Source organism: Salmo salar, chromosome 01 (genome assembly GCF_965601325.2).
Source record: "Salmo salar chromosome 01, fSalSal1, whole genome shotgun sequence".
Classification (NCBI taxonomy): Eukaryota; Metazoa; Chordata; class Actinopteri; order Salmoniformes; family Salmonidae; genus Salmo; species Salmo salar.
Window position 1 is genome coordinate 134,181,069 of NC_138291.1, and position 18,574 is coordinate 134,199,642.

At 41.2% G+C, this 18,574-nt stretch overlaps 1 protein-coding gene across 2 annotated transcripts in view; it reads right to left on the minus strand.

Annotated features, from left to right (window-relative positions):
* Nucleotides 1-349: 349 nt before the first annotated feature.
* LOC106561213 (zinc finger and BTB domain-containing protein 7C) overlaps nt 350-18,574 on the minus strand; it is a 28,109-nt gene continuing 9,884 nt past the window's right edge. The window contains exons 1-3 of one of the 2 annotated variants that reach the window (XM_014124934.3): nt 10,871-11,445; nt 4,497-5,880; nt 350-2,593 (exon numbers count right to left, since the gene is read on the minus strand). In XM_014124934.3, coding sequence (XP_013980409.3) covers nt 1,903-2,593; nt 4,497-5,860 — 2,055 coding nt within the window. In that variant the 5' untranslated portion in view covers nt 5,861-5,880; nt 10,871-11,445 and the 3' untranslated portion in view covers nt 350-1,902. Of the gene's footprint in view, nt 2,594-4,496; nt 5,881-10,870; nt 11,446-18,574 lie in introns of those variants that run through there. The other variant, XM_082978817.1, reaches the window with a different exon arrangement.

An 18,574-nucleotide genomic window follows, 5' to 3' on the forward strand; every position in this document is an offset into this window, starting at 1 on the left:
ATTACACCCTTCATACAAAGCCTCCGGCTACATTTTTGGATCAAGCATAAATTGGCTTTTAATCAGTCCTGCAGGAGGGAGACACAGGCAAGTACATGCATATCCAGTGAGATCACTCCAGATTCAAGTCGAAATGTGATGTTTTTGACGGTCCTCAAGACATAAGGAAACTCCCTGCAAAACCTTCTACTAGGGGCAAAAAGCTGGGATGGAACCCAGGTCTATAAAACAGGACTCTGCTGGTAATTTGTAAAAAAATAAATATATATATGCTCTTTTACAGCATTATAAACGTTAATGCAAGTACATTTTTATCCAACAATCAAATAACATTCTTTACATGTCAAAATTCCATAGCCCTAATTTATTTGGAAAAGTATACATTTATGTAAAATCTTTACAATATCAAGGCATCCAATTTATTTTATGCTTCATGTTGACATTATTATCACCAGCTTATTTTGATAGCAACGTCGAGGTGTTGTGTATGCTTGTATGAAGACAGTGATTATAATATTGATGTTTGAATACAAGCTAAAGCTCAATAGATGATTGAGGATGTTGTGTCATTCTCTAAAATGGCATCCAAACCATAATTCCAGTTATGAAAGAGTTGCACCAAAGGCACGCTCTCTCACACTCACGGCGCACACACGCACGTGCACACATACGCATGTGTGCGCACACACACACACACACACACACACACACACACACACACACACACACACACACACACACAGACAACCAGAATTTAAACTCCCAGACCCACGGGAGTACAAGATTTAGTGTCTTTATAAAACAACATATTTGCAAAATATAGCCAAGGCTAATTTAAATATGCATAAATACCAAGAAAATAGTTTCCCATTTCAATTCAAATAATTGTGAATAACAACATTTATACACAGATCAGAAAAAAACGGTATAATAAAATAGGGTAGAAACCCTTTTTAAATGTCTTACTGCAGCAATCAAATCACGAGCAGGACATAGCTAAAGCAATAATCTATCTGTCTCACAAATTATTTACACATCATGGTCTTTAGAAGAAACACAGAACGTACTGTGTGCAATGTAACACAAGGCTTATTCAAGTTTGTGCAATATCAAACTCCACATTTTTGGAGGAGTTATCAATTATAAAAAACAACAACAAATATAATACAACAATAATCAACATAACTATGGTCAAATTCTTTAAAACATTTATATATATTTACAATAGTGCAGACAAAATCTGAGAACAATGCATTACAAGGGTAAAAACAAGTCTTCGATGTAGATTTTTTTTGTCAAGTGAATAATTTGTCATGGTTTTGAATGTTCTTCGGTGGCTTAGACTACCCTGTTTATTACCACTGTACCCAAAATCTGCAACTTTGGGTACATTTGGAATCCATAGTTTGTAGCTTATAAATAACTTTGAGCTTTCATATCTGATATCAGTTTATTCATTTATAGACTGGGAATTTAGGAAACAACGTATTGCCATACCTTAATTAATTACACTATGAATTACACGTTTACATTAATAATAAAAAAAATAAACAGTTATATCATGTCCTGAGTGTATAATTTTTTTCAACTTAGTACTTTTGGAACATACAAAATGTATTCGTCCTGTTTTACTTCCCCAAAATAAATGTTTTATCAAAATCCTTGCGATTGTAAAGATGGCAGCTCAAAAGATTTTGATCTGAGATGTTTAACGTCAACTGTTTTCCAAGTAATTACCCTGTTTGCTATATACCTATGTTCCCAGACATCACTCCCCTTATATCTCTAAACAGCAGGTGGGAAATCTACCAGACAGAGAACTCTCTCTGTTCTGTGCGATTCTTAGAACTTTGAAATGAAGTGTCAGTTAGCTATCATTTGGAAGTGTCAGTTGGAAAAATGTTAGTTGGCCGGCTCAGGGATATTAGGGGTGTGGTTCTCCAGTCTCAGGGTCCAGGGGTCAGGGATGTAAAATGGAGGGTGGGTGAGGACTTCCTCCCCAGGCCCCGCCAGGGCAAAGGTGAACACGCCCCTCTGTCTCTCCATCTCCACCTTGTCCACCACGTGCTTCCTGTCTGACTGGTGCCGAGCCTCCCGACTCTCCCTGCTCTCTCTGCTCTCTCTGCTCTCTCTGCTGTCACTGTCCAAGTCCTTATAACTCAGGTTCTTACCACCCAGACCCAGGTCCCGTCTTTCTCTCTCCCCAAGGCCCAGACTTTTACCTCTAACTCCCCCGTGGGAGGGCAGGAGCCGGCATCCGCCCGACCTCTCAGTCAGCATCTTGCCGCCCTCATGGTGATTGGCCGAGCATGGAGGGCCCTGCAGGAAGTTGTTGACTGAGCGCCAAGCGGCCGGCTTGCGGCCCCGTCGAGGGCGTGAGATGCGGCAGCTCTGCCTCTTGATGTGGCGGTGCAGGTGGTCTGAGCGTGTGAAGCTCTTGTAGCAGTGCTCACACTGGTAGGGCCGCACCCCTGTGTGGATACGCAGGTGGTTCTTTAGGTCATAGTTATGGACAAACTTGGAGTTACAGTGGAGACAGATATAGGGGCGCTCGCCTGTGTGCTTTCGCATGTGGATCTTCAGTTTGTCTTGCCTGGAAAGACAAAAAATGAGTTATATTCTGTGTTTTGAAAAATATAAGAGAGATGAAAGCATAGGTATACTTTGGGGTACTAGATGGAAGGTGAAACTATCGTGCCATAACAGAGGCAGGAAATGAGAAACCATTAAAGGGGGTTTCCAGTTTCCACCTTTTAGGTCTCGACTCTCAAGTGGTATTCAGATGAGAGGATAAAAATAATTAGCCTGAACCACAAAAACACATTGTTCCCTTACCCTAATAACATTGCCCTTAAAAGATCTCAAACGCCAGTGTCAACATGATTGCTACACTCTTATAAAAAAGGTGCTATCTGAAACAAAAAGGGTCATTTGGCTGTCCCCACAGAAGTACCCTTTGAATAACTATTTTTGGTTCCAGGTAGAACCCTTTTGGTTCTAGGTAGAACTTTTATGGGTTCCTTGTAGAACCCTTTCCATAGAGGGTTCCACGTGGAACCCACAAGGGTTCTACCTGGACCCAAAAAGGGGGCTCCTATAGGGACAGCCGAAGAACTTGTTTGGAAGCCTTTTTTCTAAGGGTGTATATACAAGTAACATCGATTAAAAGATGATTGGGAAGCACTTTGTTTTACGCATCCATATTCTGTATAGTCTATAGGACTAATAAGACCTATTACAGTGCGAGGAAAGTGACGTGTCCGAAATCTGTCTTGCCTACTACTTACTAAAACTACATACTGTGTATTAATTGCAGTTCATACTTAAGCAGTAAGCAACAAGTATCAACATACTAGACTCATACTGAGAATGCATCATATGATGCGGAATTTCCCACCATTCGTTCATTTTGATACTCATTATCAGCTGTTGTCAAACACATGGGTCTGAAAGACGATTCTCTTCCTCAATCGCATGCAGTGAATTCTACTAGATGAAAATCCGAAATGAGTATGATATCCTGGCAATTAAAGCATATTGAATTTTCAAAGTTTCACATACAGAGCCTTCAGAAAATAGTGTTAAACATGATTGTTTTATGACTGCCTCATCTCTGTATGCCTCAGTCGAGCAGTACATTTCAAACAAAGATTCAACCACAAAGACCAGGGAGTGTTTTCTAATGATAAAAACAGACATTGAATATCCCTTTGAGCATGGTGATACACGCGTCCTTCCTAACTCAGTTGCCAGAGAGGAAGGAACCACGCAAGGATTTCACTATGAGGCCAGTGGTGAAGTTAATGGCTGTGATAGGAGAAAACTGAGGATGGATCAACAACGTTATAGTTACTCCGCAATACTAATCTAATTGACAGGTTGAAAAGAAGGAATTCTGTACAGCAAAAAAAAATATTCAAAACAATCCTGTTTGCAACAAGGCACTAAACCTAAACACAAGGCCAAATCTACAATGGAGTTGCTTACCAAGAAGACAGTGAATGTTCCTGAGTGGCTAAGTTACAGTTTTGACTTAAATATACTTGAAAATCTATGGCAAGACTCTAGCAATGCTCAATAGCCAATGTGACAGAGCTTGAATAATTTTTAAAACATCAATGTGGGGTGTGAAAAGCTCTTAGAGACTTACCCAGAAAGACTCACAGCAGTCATCGCTGCCAAAGGTGATTCTAACATGTATTGACTCAGGGGTGTGAATACTTATGTAAATTATATATTTCTGTATTTCATTTTCAATAAATGCAACAATTTCTAAAAACGTGTTTTCACTGTCATTATTGTGCAGATAGATGAAATAGATGTTATACATTTTGTGTTCAGGCTGTAAGAACAAAACGTGGAATAAGTCAAGGGGTATGAATACTTTCTGAAGTCACTGTATGTATACTATAAACCGTTTTATTTTTAACCCAAAAAGCTACAATTTCAAACACAAGTATGGTTATTTAGAGACAGTGTATATGAATTTGTCATACCTGGTGAATCGCACCTCACAGATGGTGCACATGTATGGTTTCTCTCCTGTGTGGGTCCTCATGTGTCTGGGTAGTTTCCCTGCCCCCTGGATCACCTTGTTACATATAGGACACTGCTGGGAGGCTTTAGGCTTCATCTTCCGCTCTTCCTCCAGCTGCCAGGGAGGGAACAGCGCCCCCAGGTGGCTTGACGTGCTCAGGAAGCCCATGTAGGAGCGGAAGTCTGCCTCGTCCTTTATCTGGCCCAGATGGAGGTGAGACCCCTCGGACCGTACCACCCCCATCTCAACTCCCATCCCTGATAGGCCGGAATTCATGAAGTTTTTCAGGAGGTCCCCATGCAGCATGCTGGGCGGGACTTCCTCCTTTAGCTCCTCCTTGATGATCTCTCTTTTCACAACCAGGTCTAGGGGTCTGTTGTCCAGCTGGGGGGGGTAGGAGGGGCGGGGAGTCGGGGCATGGTGGTTGGGGTCTAGGACCTTTTGGGGGAAGCCTGGGAACTCTGCGGCCCACATGGGAGGGTAGAAGCCGGGGAGCAGAGGGGAAAAGTTAGCCCTCCTGTCCAGGACTGATGGCATTTTAGGGTATAGCCCTTCCTGTAGCAGGGATTCAATGGAAAAGTCCTTGAGGGCTCGGCTCTCCATGCTCTCATGCTCCTGCCGGGGTTTCTCACACTGAGAGTCTGTGTCCCGACACTTCCTCTCATTCTGCTGCAGCCCGTACTGCTGCTGGTACTGGGAGGTATTGGGTGGACTGGGAGCTGCTCCTCTCTCTGACCCGACTTGGTCCTGACTCTCTGACGACCTCATTGACCTCTCACTGGCATTATCCTCCTCGTTATCCTCCTGCTCGTCCTTCCTCGACTCATCATCCTCCTCCATGTCTTTATCCTCCTCTTCATCATCTTCCTCCTCTTCTTCTACATCCTCATCCTCTTCCTCCTCTCCTCCTCCACCTCCACCTCCTCCCTCGCCAGAGTCCATAATCTCCAGACACACGTTGATGATGCAGGGGATTTCCAGCATCTGAGCCGCTCCAAGGATCTCCTTTACGTTGGACGCCGTCACCGTCAGCGTGGAAGTGTAAGCAAACTCCAAGATTGCAGTCAGCGACTCAGGGGCAACAAAGTCTATCTCAAACACCCCGTGCTGGTCACTTCCGTCAGAGGCCACGGTGAAGAGCTTCTTGAAGTACTGGCTGCAGGCGGCAAGGACCGAGCGGTGGGTACGGTACTCCTGGTCTTGTACAACGAGGACTACATCACAGAGTAACCCGGCGCGGCGCTGCTCGTTGAGGCAGCACAGGACGTCACTGCTGTGGTTGGGGAACGGAATCCCGATCAGGTCATCCTCTGTGTGGGCCATCCTCTCCTCTCCTTCTCTTACTTATTTACAACACATGGAGAGAAACACAATATAATTTATTTTCAATCAAATGTATTGCTTTAGCATCAACAGTTGTCACTAACTGCTTTACCCAGCCTAGATCCAAAAATAATCAGAAACACAGTGCCAAGCAAGTGTTATTTCTATGGAGGTAGACATTTAATTTTATTAAACCATTCTTTCACCAGGCAAGTTAATTTATAGATTAGTGATAAAACAAAATCGCTTTGCAGTGCTGCACAGGCCACAGTTGATGAAAGATGAATTTTCTTTAGATTATAGAGAAGAGTGAAGTGTTGAATGCTATCCTATGGAGGATCTTGTGAAAACGTGTTAATTCTGTAAGATGTTTACAGTGAGTGATAAAATGGTTTTGGCCGTTTTCTCGCCCATTCATGTCCCGTCTATGAATAGAGTTTAAACTTGTAGCTGTCCGCTCCTCAGCGGTTACAGCAGGCATGTGAATAGATACTTTCAGATGGCTTCTTACCACAACTGCATTGTTGACTGGTTCCAAATCGTCCATAGCTTATGTTACGTTACAGTATAAAGCCAGAGTAAATAAGCTATGAGTTAATAATATCCATCTGCAGTCTAAGCCGGGGGAAGATTTTTTTATTATGCTAATTGTGCTGATCAGTTACCAATTAAACATGTAATATTCTCGATCTTGTTGCTAGGGAACAGTTTCTATGATTATCATACAGATACAGTATCCATACACAGTGGAAGATACCTATAGAAGAAGACCTAGGTTAGAGACCCCATCTTTTTACGCTGCTGCTACTCTCTGTTTATCATATATGCATAGTCACTTTAACTATACATTCATGTACATGCTACCTCAATTTGGCTGACCAACCAGTGCTCCCGCACATTGGCTAACCGGGCTATCTGCATTGTGTCCCGCCACCCACCACCCACCAACCCCTCTTTTACGCTACTGCTACTCTCTGTTCATCATATATGCATAGTCACTTTAACCATATCTACATGTACATACTACCTCAATCAGCCTGACTAACCGGTGTCTGAATGTAGCCTCGCTACTTTTATAGACTCGCTACTGTATATAGCCTGTCTTTTTACTGTTGTTTTATTTCTTTACTTACCTATTGTTCACCTAATACCTTTTTTGCACTATTGGTTAGAGCCTGTAAGTAAGCATTTCACTGTAAGGTCTAAACCTGTTGTATTCGGTGCATGTGACAAATAAACTTTGATTTGATTTGATATGCTGTGCATTATGAAAAAACATTGATGGGCAGCTTACAGCAAAAGCCCAAGTGGAATTCAGTTAGATTATAGTTGATGTGGTGCTTTCAGAGTTGTAGTAAATGACAGTCAGTATGAACAGGAAGTTGCTGCATTGTCAAATATGTATCGTAATGTCAATATGGAGACTAAGAGTACGTACTAAGAGTAGCCCATGAGTATATATTATATATTAGCCTAAACTGTCACTAATTTCACCTAACATAGACTGCTATAACCTCTAGGACAGTGAGGTCTAACATACATCATCTGCTTTACCATATTAGTATTATTCTTGGAAGTAGTTGATATTGACACAAGGGACCTAATCATACTTCAAGGTCTCTGTAAAGCATGTGTGTCATGTCGAAGGACAGCTCTAACAATGAAAAGAAAAGTGACAGCGAGATAGAATCTGTTAGTTGGGTTTAGGGTCTTGACTTCACCTTACAGTAACATTTAGCATTTGTTCAGCAAAGAGGAGAGGAGGGATCTTGAGTAAAAATGACTTGAAGAAGTAGAAAAATGACAGAAATTCTCCAAATGCCTTTTCTACTTTAAGTGGAATCACATTTCCAGAGCGTTTTGTACATATAACGTTTAAAGAATGTTCATAAAACGTTTTTGTTGTCCGTTTTATTATTCAGAAATAATTTTAAGAAATACCTGATGAGAGAGAGAGAGCGAGTGAGAGAGGGGGGGAGACAGAGAAGGAGAGGGCAAGAGATATAGAGAGTTCCCTAACAGGTTGCACAAACATCAACGCTGTGAAGGACTAGGAGCCCATCCCTGGAAAACCCAGCCAAGTCAAACAATTGGTGCGGAGCTTAGAACAACAGAGTGGATAGGAGAGGGGCCAGGGAGGGCCAGGAGGGAGTCCATGGTTGGTCTCTACAAGTATCCTAAATGGCACCCTATTCCCTATATAGTGCACTGCTTTTGACCAGAGCCCAATGGGCCCAGGTCAAAAGTAGTGCTAAGAAATAGGGTGCCATTTGGGATGTAGGCTGTCTCCCCCACCCTGGGATCATGTGCTACAGGCTAGGCAGCAGCCAGCGCGCCTCTCTCTATCTCTCTCTTACACTCACACACACCCACACACACACACACACACACAAACACACACACACACACACACACACACACACACACACACACACACACACACACACACACACACACACACACACACACACACACACACACACACACACACACACACACACACACACACACACACACACACAGTGCTAACACACCAGGGCTAATTACTATGTACTGGAGAGGATCTGAGGAGGATGTGCCACATGGACAGAGAGGGGAGGAGGGCACTGCTTATCCAACGCAAGGTCCTGGATGGATCACTGTTTCATCACCCTTTCCCTCTGTCCCTCTCCTCAAAACAGTCAGGGTGGGGACTCCACTTCACTTTTTGTGATTTGTTCTGCCAGTCTCCCCCTGTCTGTCAGCCCATGGAAAGACACCTTTGATCCTGTGTTTGTACTAAATAGACCCCATAGACCACATCAAAGCTGTTCCACTTTGCTTTGTTAAATAGTCCCAGATAATGCACCTATTAGAAACAATTATGTAAAAAAGACTGTCACTATTGTTTTGGATTAAAACATTTGTTTTTACTTGATTAAATTCAAATCCTAATAGTACTGTATATCTTTGATAGTGAGCAGGAAGAACAAGCCTTAATCTGATGTTTTGAAATACACTACACAAGGATAAATGGCACAATGAGAGAGCAGGTTGGCCTGTCCACAGCTCCTCTTCTCCGACCCCTCACAGTGAGTGACTATTGCCCACTACCACTCACCCACCCCAACTCTGTGTAACCACAACCAACCCTGTGTCCTTGCTTGCCTCCAGTCCTGTGGTAGGCAGTGTCATCAATAGAGGCTGCCAGGGGCCAGACAGTGGCTAACTAGGGGGCTAACATTAACACAGCTCTCTCTCTCTGTGTCTCCAACCCCCCATCACCACTTCTGATTAGTGAACCCAGGCCCACCAAGGGCCACTGTCTGGGGAAATACTGATCTGGACTGTAAGCTACACTATACAATTGGCATTCAGAGCCAAACTTACAGCCAGTTATTTAAAATGAGTCGGTTATGGATAGAAATAGCTCCACTGTCTGGGGGAAACACTAGTTTAGAAAAAACTACACTGACTATAAAATGTGCTATTATTCTACAGCCTGTTGTTTAGAATTAGATGCTTGTCATAACACCCATAGCGTGGCTCTAAAGACCCACACTGTGATATGTACAGATTTTTTTATCATTAAATTAATGATACAGTATACCCATCGATTCTTGAAGAAAATGATGAATGCCATTACTTTGCCACATGTTAAAGAAAATGGCCCTGTATCTTTATACAAGCTTAAATTGTGATCACAAGCCATTTCAATCTGTTACACAGAATGTAGAGGAAAATAATATCTAACTACTGTCTTGTTCATTATAATAGGCGAAAAGTACACCTGTGACAGTGAGTGATTACATTTAATAGACCAAGATTAGTGAAGTAGTGAATTATTGTGGGGGGACAAATTATTACCTATAAGCCAATCGTACAGCAGTTTATTATCGGGCCATCACTCAGTCTCCAGGGGAGCCTGAAGGTTCACACCATTATCTAGCTTAGACAGTACAGGTATTGTTTTTGTGGTTTATTAGGTCTCAGAGGTCAACCTTTGGTTTATTGATTCCATTTTGGAACATTCCATTATTGATTCCATTCCAATAACACTTTACAATAAGGTTATCTTTATAAAGGGTTCATAATTAGTTTATTGGCTGGCTACTACTCATTTATAGATACATTATATATCTATAATAAACATACATGAATTTATATTCTTATGATTACAGGCTGTTCTGTTTTAATGAATGAGTTTAATTTAGACCACTGATGCTTTGAATTAAATTGTTGATGATCCACAGAAGACTTTATAGTTTGGGAGAATTGTTGGTGTCTTCTTGACAACCACTTTTATCAAGCTCACCACCTCTCCTCATCTCATAGTTTTAGTGATTTATGACAAATTAATAATAAGTCAACCAGATAGCAGATGAGGCTATAGTCAACGGATACAGACATTTTTCTTACAAAATATATTTTCATATTTGCTACTCTGTAAAACTAATCTATACAGCTAATTTTACTTGAACGTCTATTAGTACCCCAAAAATGTTTTAACTAGACAACAAGCAACCATTGTAAAACAAACAAGCCTAATCCTTATATTTTGTAAGCAGATGAGGCAAGAGTTTCATGAGATAATAAACAACAAGAGTGTCACAAACATTAGTCTTCTATACCACTCTCCACCATAACAGGTTTTCATTCTGTCAACACTCCAACTTTAACTTTAGTTCAAAAAACATTCACTTTTGTTTCATGAATTACTTCAGAATCAGTAATAAGAGAACTAGTAATGTTTCATGAATTACTGCAGAATCAGTAATAAGAGCACTGCATTTTCTTGAGACTGCATCTCATAATGCTTTCCAAATAATTACGAGTCATCAAATTACCATATTCACACAGAGCAGAGTCTCTGTCAGAGTACACAAACACATACACACTGAACAGGTGTACTGTAGCACATTAAGACCGATACACTGCAAGCACTAAGCAGACACACTCACATAAACTTACACATATAAACATGAAGAATGTTCAGAATTCCAAACTATAATCCTCATAATCATGGCCTACCTTCTTAATTACTTCCTTTCCTTTTTTGTTTATTATTCCAAGTCTACCAGTGATGTCCAGTGACCTGCCACATTGCTTCTTTAGAGTAGAGTACCCAGAGATGACAGTCCGTCCGTCCGTCCGTCAGTCCGTCAGTCAGTCAGTACATTCACAGTCACAGTCACAGCCACCTCGCATCGGATGCCCATTCACAAAAACAGGCAATATCCACGCTTCCAACACCAATACAAAGATAAGGAACTGCTAGTAGAGTGGAACAGTAGAACATCGGAGCGGAGAGAAGTGTAGGTGTCCCTGTCAAGCTTAAACAGGCTGGTGAGCAAAGCAATAGTGGAGTTGAGAGAGAGAAGGCAGGCAGGGAAACCAGGCAGGCTTGTCAGATTCACAGTAGGGAGGGAGAGCAGAGCAGCACTGCTGCAATGTGGAGATGTCGGGTTTTATAGCAGGGTGGGTAGCTAAAAGATAATAATACCCCAGCCCTCCTCCATAACACAAGTTAAGCACACTATGTAATAAGCTCATGGCTCAGACACCCTCTGATTTAGTTCAGACAAAATGAGTGAATGAGTGAATTTCAGTATGGAGGGATGGAGGGAGTGGTGTGAAGCTGCTAGGGCTTGTTTAGGGAGAGAGAGAGGGTAAAAAAGAAAGACGAAAAAACTAAAATATATATATTTTTTTAAAAGGAGAAAAGTTTAGACTTCAAACTAGCCACTTAAGAATTCAACCGAGGAGAGATCAGAGATGAAACAACAGTGTTGCTATTGATGAACAACTTTAAGATTTAAGATTAAAACCAAAATATGAATGTTTTATTTTGTTGAATTGGACATGATACAGTACAGTATTGTAGCCCTTTAATGGCCTAAATTTCAACTTGGACAAATGTCTGCCATTCGATTCTTTCACACACTTAAAGGATATTGCTTACTCGTTTTTACCACAAACTCAGTCTGAGCTCAGTGTGGGCTGGGAGACAGACTGCTAATCTGAGTATATAATCTGGAGCAGCTCTCCATTCTATTCTTTAACAACCTGTCTGTTTCCTGTTGATTCATGTCTAGTCAAACGCTGCTGCATCCTTCACCTGAATGTCTTGGATGGTTTTTACAATTTGTAATAATATTCTATTTTATTTTATAAAAATATAGCTACATTTGTACAAGACTAAATCCAAAATAAAAACAAACCATTTAAATTTAGATATCGACAGTATATCTAATCAATTATTTGACCTCTTGTTTGGCTTCCTGTATATGATTCAAACTGAAGTTAGAAGGTTTGAAGTATCAGAGAGGAGAGGTGACAGATTCTTCTGTTTGACTCAGTGATCACAGCAGTGGGAGTATATTATATAGCTCCCTCTGTCTGTAGAGGTCGAAGACAGCCTCTTTAGACCGGGGTGTTTACATAGAAGAGAAAGAAGAAACAGAGAAAAGATGTGGTTGCCCTCCTCTTCAATTTAGAAAAGGAAATGATCAGTCTGGCATGTGGACTTTGATAGGCGGGTGAGAGAAAGAGAGAGAGAGAGCTAGAGGCACTGAGAAAAACCAACCATTCGCTCAGAGGGGTGGGCTCTCCTATGAACTTTATGCTTTTTTCTAGGTCTTATAACAATGAACTCAGTGTCTATGGCATCACAGCCAGTACTAACAGAAAAATGTAAATCTCTCATCCTCTCCCAGTGTTTCCTGACTCACATGACAGGACACTTTCACAGGATAGCTTCTGTTACTGACAGTCTGGCCCATTGGGACACTACGGATTTCCTACATGACATCAACACTATTGCTTATTTTGTAATGCTCAGCGTAATAGCAGTTTGCACTGGGTCAGTTCTTAGAAATTACAGAAAATGTTCAAATGTGGCATTTAGCATAGCAGAATAAATCTTATAAAACAAGCCTGTATTGGTTAAATCAAATAAACTTTTATAAAATGTTCTTGCCAAAACCTAGATGGTTCTGACATGTTTAAAGTGCATGGTTGTGTTATTGTAGGAGTAAGCATGTGTTATGTTAGTATTTGGCTGCTCGCAAGTTTCTTCACATTCTGTAGTATGATAGACTTGTACTCATGCTTATAGGCCAACATCCCCTAGGGAGTATGTAGCGAGACCACAGCCTTATTCTTGGTGGTTGCAGGGTTTCGTAGTTGGCGAGAATTTAAGTATACTGAGATGGAGCTTGGTATATATAAACAGGGAAGCCACTAAATGTTAGCAGACCAGCCAGCCGGCTAGACAAGCAACAATCACAACCTATTCAGGCAGGTCCGTAGCTACATATGATGACACTGAGGTCCGGACCTCTGTATTTAAAAAAAAAAAAATTCTACTCAATCAGGGTCTCAACTTATTGTTGAGAGTTAGAATAGTAGAATACACAAGGTGCAATTTCGAAACGTGGTCGTGCATCAGCAGTTTACTCTTGTTATATGTCACTCACTGACATTCACTCAATTAGCCCATGTAGGTTAAAAAAAATTAGATTGGTAAATTAGTGTAGTTAGTCTAGCCAGCTATCGAAACTTGTAGTAACCTAATCATGGCAGAATTACCGACCCGGCATGCAGACCCGGCACCACGAACTCTCCGACCCGGCAGCCATCATTCCCTGACCTTACCGACCCGGCACACCTTAACCTCCAGAGTGCCCCCATTTGATTTTGTTAATCACTCTCACTCAGATACATAATAACATGGCATAAGTCATGGCAAAATGTGTAGAAATTCTGTAAAGCAAACTTATTTGTTTACCATTTCGTTACAAAGAAAATCCACTCAATCCCAATACGTTTTGCATGTTAACAGTCAAGTTTTTAAGATATTGGACATTCAAGAAGCAAAGTGTCACCGGCCACATCACCACGATGACGCAAAATGGGAATAATCACTAAAACTCAGACCCTGGCTACGATCCTTATCTAAATGCTTTGTCTGCTGTTGTCATAGAAACTCTATGCAGGTTTCACTGTAATATCGATTACAGGCTCAAAATGGCCAGAAACTAATAACTTTCTTCTGAAACTTATCAGTCTATTCTTGTTCTAACAAATTAAGGATATTCCATGTGAGAAATTGCCAAGAAACTGAAGATCTCATACGCTGTGTCCTACTCCCTTCACAGAACAGCGCAAACTGGCTCTAACCAGAATAGAAAGAGGAATGGGAGGCCCCGGTGCACAACTGAGGAAGAGGACAAGTACATTGGAGTGTCTAGTTTGAGAAACAGATGCCTCACAAGTCATCAACTGGCAGCTTCATTAACCTGTTATGGCTAGGGGGCAGTATTTTCACGGCCGGATAAAAAACGTACCCGATTTAATCAGATTATTACTCCTGCCCAGAAACTAGAATATGCATATAATTATTAGCTTTGGATAGAAAACACTCCAAAGTTTCTAAAACTGTTTGAATGGTGTCTGTGAGTATAACAGAACTCATTTGGCAGGCCAAAACCTGAGAAGATTCCATGCAGGAAGTGCCCTGTCTGACAATTTCTTGGCCTTCTTGATTATCTCTATCCAATACAGGGGATCTCTGCTGTTACGTGACACTTCCTACGGCTCCCATGGGCTCTCAGAAGGCGGCAAAAAGCTGAATCGTGGCTTTGCAGGCTCTGGCTGAAAAAAAGTAGCGCGTTTGGATAGTGGCCGGTCACAGTACTATGAAACTCAGGCTCGTGCACGAGGGGATCCCATGCTTTTATTTTCTCTCCCTTTGTACGTATACACGCTTTCCCGGTCGGAATATTATCGCTTTTTTACGAGAAAAATGGCATAAAAATTGATTTTAAACAGCGGTTGACATGCTTCGAAGTACGGTAATGGAATATTTATATATTTTTTGTCACGAAATGCGTCGTGCTCGTGACCCTTATTTACACTTCGGATAGTGTCTTGAACGCACGAACAAAACGCAGCTATTTGGATATAACCTCTTAGGGCTAGGGGGCAGTATTTACACGTCCGGATAAAAAACGTACCCGATTTAATCTGATTACTACTCCTACCCAGTAACTAGAATATGCATATACTTATTAGATATTGATAGAAAACACCCTAAAGTTTCTAAAACTGTTTGAATGGTGTCTGTGAGTTTAACAGAACTCATATGGCAGACAAAAACCTGAGAGATTCCTTTACAGGAAGTGGCCTGTCTGACCATTTATTGGCTTTCTTTGACATCTCTTTCCAAAACAAAGGATCTCTGCGGTAACGTGACACTTCCCACGGCTCCCATAGGCTCTCAGAGCCCGGGAAAAAGCTGAACGTCGTCATTCCAGCCCCAGGCTGAAACACATTATTGCCTTTGTCAAGTGGCCGATCAGGGGACAGTGGGCTTAGGCGCGTGCACTGGTCGCCCCCGTCTTTCTTTTTTTTTCCTCTATTTACCGAAACGCAGATTCCCGGTCGGAATATTATCGTTTTTTTACGAGATAAATTGCATAAAAATTGATTTTAAACAGCGGTTGACATGCTTCGAAGTACGGTAATGGAATATTTAGAATTTTTTTGTCACGAAATGCGCCATGCTCATAACCCTGAATTACCATTTCGGATAGTTTCTTGAACGTACGAACAAAAAGCCGCTGTTTGGATATAACGATGGATTATTTGGGACCAAACCAACATTTGTTATTGAAGTAGAAGTCCTGGGAGTGCATTCTGACGAAGAACAGAAAAGGTAATAACATTTTTGTTATAGTAAATCTGATTTTGGTGAAGGCTAAACTTGCTGGGTGTCTAAATAGCTAGCCCATGATGGCTGGGCTATGTACTTAGTATATTGCAAAATGTGCTTTCACCAAAAAGCTATTTTAAAATCGGACATATTGAGTGCATAGAGGAGTTCTGTATCTATAATTCTTAAAATAATTGACATGCTTTTTGTGAACGTTTATCGTGAGTAATTTAGTAAATTTTTTGTAAATTCCCCGGAGGTTTGCGGGGGGTATGCTAGTTCTGAACGTCACTTGCTAATGTAAAAAGCTGGTTTTTGATATAAATATGAACTTGATTGAACAAAACATGCATGTATTGTATAACATAATGTCCTAGGTGTGTCATCTGATGAAGATCATCAAAGGTTAGTGCTGCATTTAGCTGTCTTCTGGGTTTTTGTGACATTATATGCTAGCTTGAAAAATGGGTGTCTGATTATTTCTGGCTGGGTACTCTGCTGACATAATCTAATGTTTTGCTTTCGTTGTAAAGCCTTTTTGAAATCGGACAGTGTGGTTAGGTTAACGAGAGTCTTGTCTTTAAATAGCTGTAAAATAGTCATATGTTTGAGAAATTGAAGTAATAGCATTTCTAAGGTATTTGAAAATCGCGCCACAGGATTCAACTGGCTGTTACGTAGGTGGGACGATTTGGTGCCACCTGCCCTAGAGAGGATAACAATGGATTATTTTGAACCAAACCAACATTTGTTATTGAAGTAGCAGTCCTGGGAGTGCATTCTGACGAAGAACACCAAAGGTAATCAAACTTTTCTAATAGTAAATTGGAGTTTGGTCAGGGCTAAACTTGCTGGGTGTCTAAATAGCTAGCTGTGATGGCTGGGCTATATACTCAGAATATTGCAAAATGTGCTTTCACCGAAAAGCTATTTTAAAATCGGACACCTCGATTGCACAAAGGAGTTCTGTATCTATAAATCTTAAAATAATTGTTATGTTTTTTGTGAACGTTTATCGTGAGTAATTTAGTAAATTCACCAGAGGTTTGCGGGGGGTATGCTAGTTCTGAACGTCACATGCTAATGTAAAAAGCTGTTTTTTGATATAAATCTGAACTTGATTGAACAAAACATGCATGTATTGTATAACATAATGTCCTAGGTATGTCATCTGATGAAGATCATCAAAGCTTATTGCTGCATTTTGCTGTGGTTTTGTTTTTTGTGACATTATATGCTAGCTTGAAAAATGGATGTCTGATTATTTCTGGCTGGGTACTCTGCTGACATAATCTAATGTTTTGCTTTCGCTGTAAAGCCTTTTTGAAATTGGACAGTGTGGTTAGATAAAGGAGAGTCTTGTCTTTAAAATGCTTTAAAATAGTCATATTTTTTAAAAATGGAAGTTTTTGAATTTTTGAGGAATTTGTAATTCGCGCCACGCCTATCATTGGATATTGGAGCAGGTTTTCCGCTAGCGGAACGTCTAGATGTAAGAGGTACCCGCAAAACACCAGTCTCAACGTCAACAGTGAAGAGGTGACTCCGGGATGCTGGCCTTCCAGGCAGAGTTCCTCTGTGCAGTGTCTGTGTTCTTTTTCTTAAAACCTCACTAGGGTAGGGGGCACTATTTTCACCTCCGGAAGAAAAGCGTACCCAAAGTAAACTGCCTGGTACTCAGGCTGAGAAGCTAGGATATGCATATAATTAGTAGATAGAAAACACTCCAAAGTTTCTAAAACTGTTCAAATAATGTCTGTGAGTATTGAAATGGCTGTTTTTCCAATGAAAGCCTATCCACCATTTAAAGGGATAGGACCCAGATTCCATTCCCCATGTCTTCCACTAGTTGTGAACAGTCTTTAGACATTGTTTCAGGCTTTTATTCTGAAAAATGAGGGAGAATGACAACATTGAGTGAGTGGACCCTGGGATGTCCTCAGAGGTGGTTACTGCGCGCGACTGAGAGCACGCCTTTCTTGTTTTCCTTTTATATTGACGAAGCTTTTGTACGGTTGAAATATTATCGATTATTTAGGCTAAAAACAACCTGAGGATTGATTATAAACATCGTTTGACATGTTTCTACGAACTTTACGGATGCTATTTGAAATTTTCTTCTGCCTCTTGTGACCGCATTTGAGCCATTGGATTACTGAACAAAATACACCCACAAAATGGAGGTTTTTGGATATAAAGAGGGACTTTATCGAACAAAACAAACATTTATTGTGTAACATGGAGTCTTGTGAGTGCAACCATACGAAGATCATCAAAGGTAAGTGATTAATTTTATTGCTATTTCTGACTTTCATGACTAATCTACCTGGCTGGTAACTGTACGTAATGTTTTGTGTGCTGAGTGCTGTCCTCAGATAATTGCATGGTTTGCTTTCACCGTAAAGCCTTTTTGAAATCTGACACGGCGGCTGGATTAACAAGAAGTTAAGCTTTATTTTGATGTATAACACATATATTTTCAAGAATGTTAAATATTTGAATTGAGTATTTTTCAATTTCGCGCTCTGCAATTTCACTGGATGTTGGCCAGATGGGACGCTACCGTCCCACACCCCCTAGAGAGGTTAATCTTTTGTTTTTATTGGCCAGTCTGAGATATGGCTTTTTCTTTGCAACTCTGCCTAGAAGGCCAGCAGAGGGGCTAATGACCTTGGAGATCGGGAAAGGGCCGATGATCCAAAGGGACAGTTTACGAGACTTCACCCGGAGGGGCAGATCCTGGGTGGACAGCCTTACCTTCTGCCCGAGACGATACTGGGAAGCCGGGGTCCGATGGCGATCTGCTTGTCATCGATACTTGGAGGTGGTCTTGAGGAGGGCTGATGACCCAATGAGGGTGAAGAATGCCTTCCAGAACTGGGACGAGAACCGAGGACCCCGGTCGGAGACCATGTCCATGGGCAGTCCATGGATCCGGAAGACGTGCTACACATTGAGGTGGGCCGTCTCCTTGGCAGAGGGTAGTTTGGGGAGAGGAATGAAGTGGGTGGCTTTGGAGA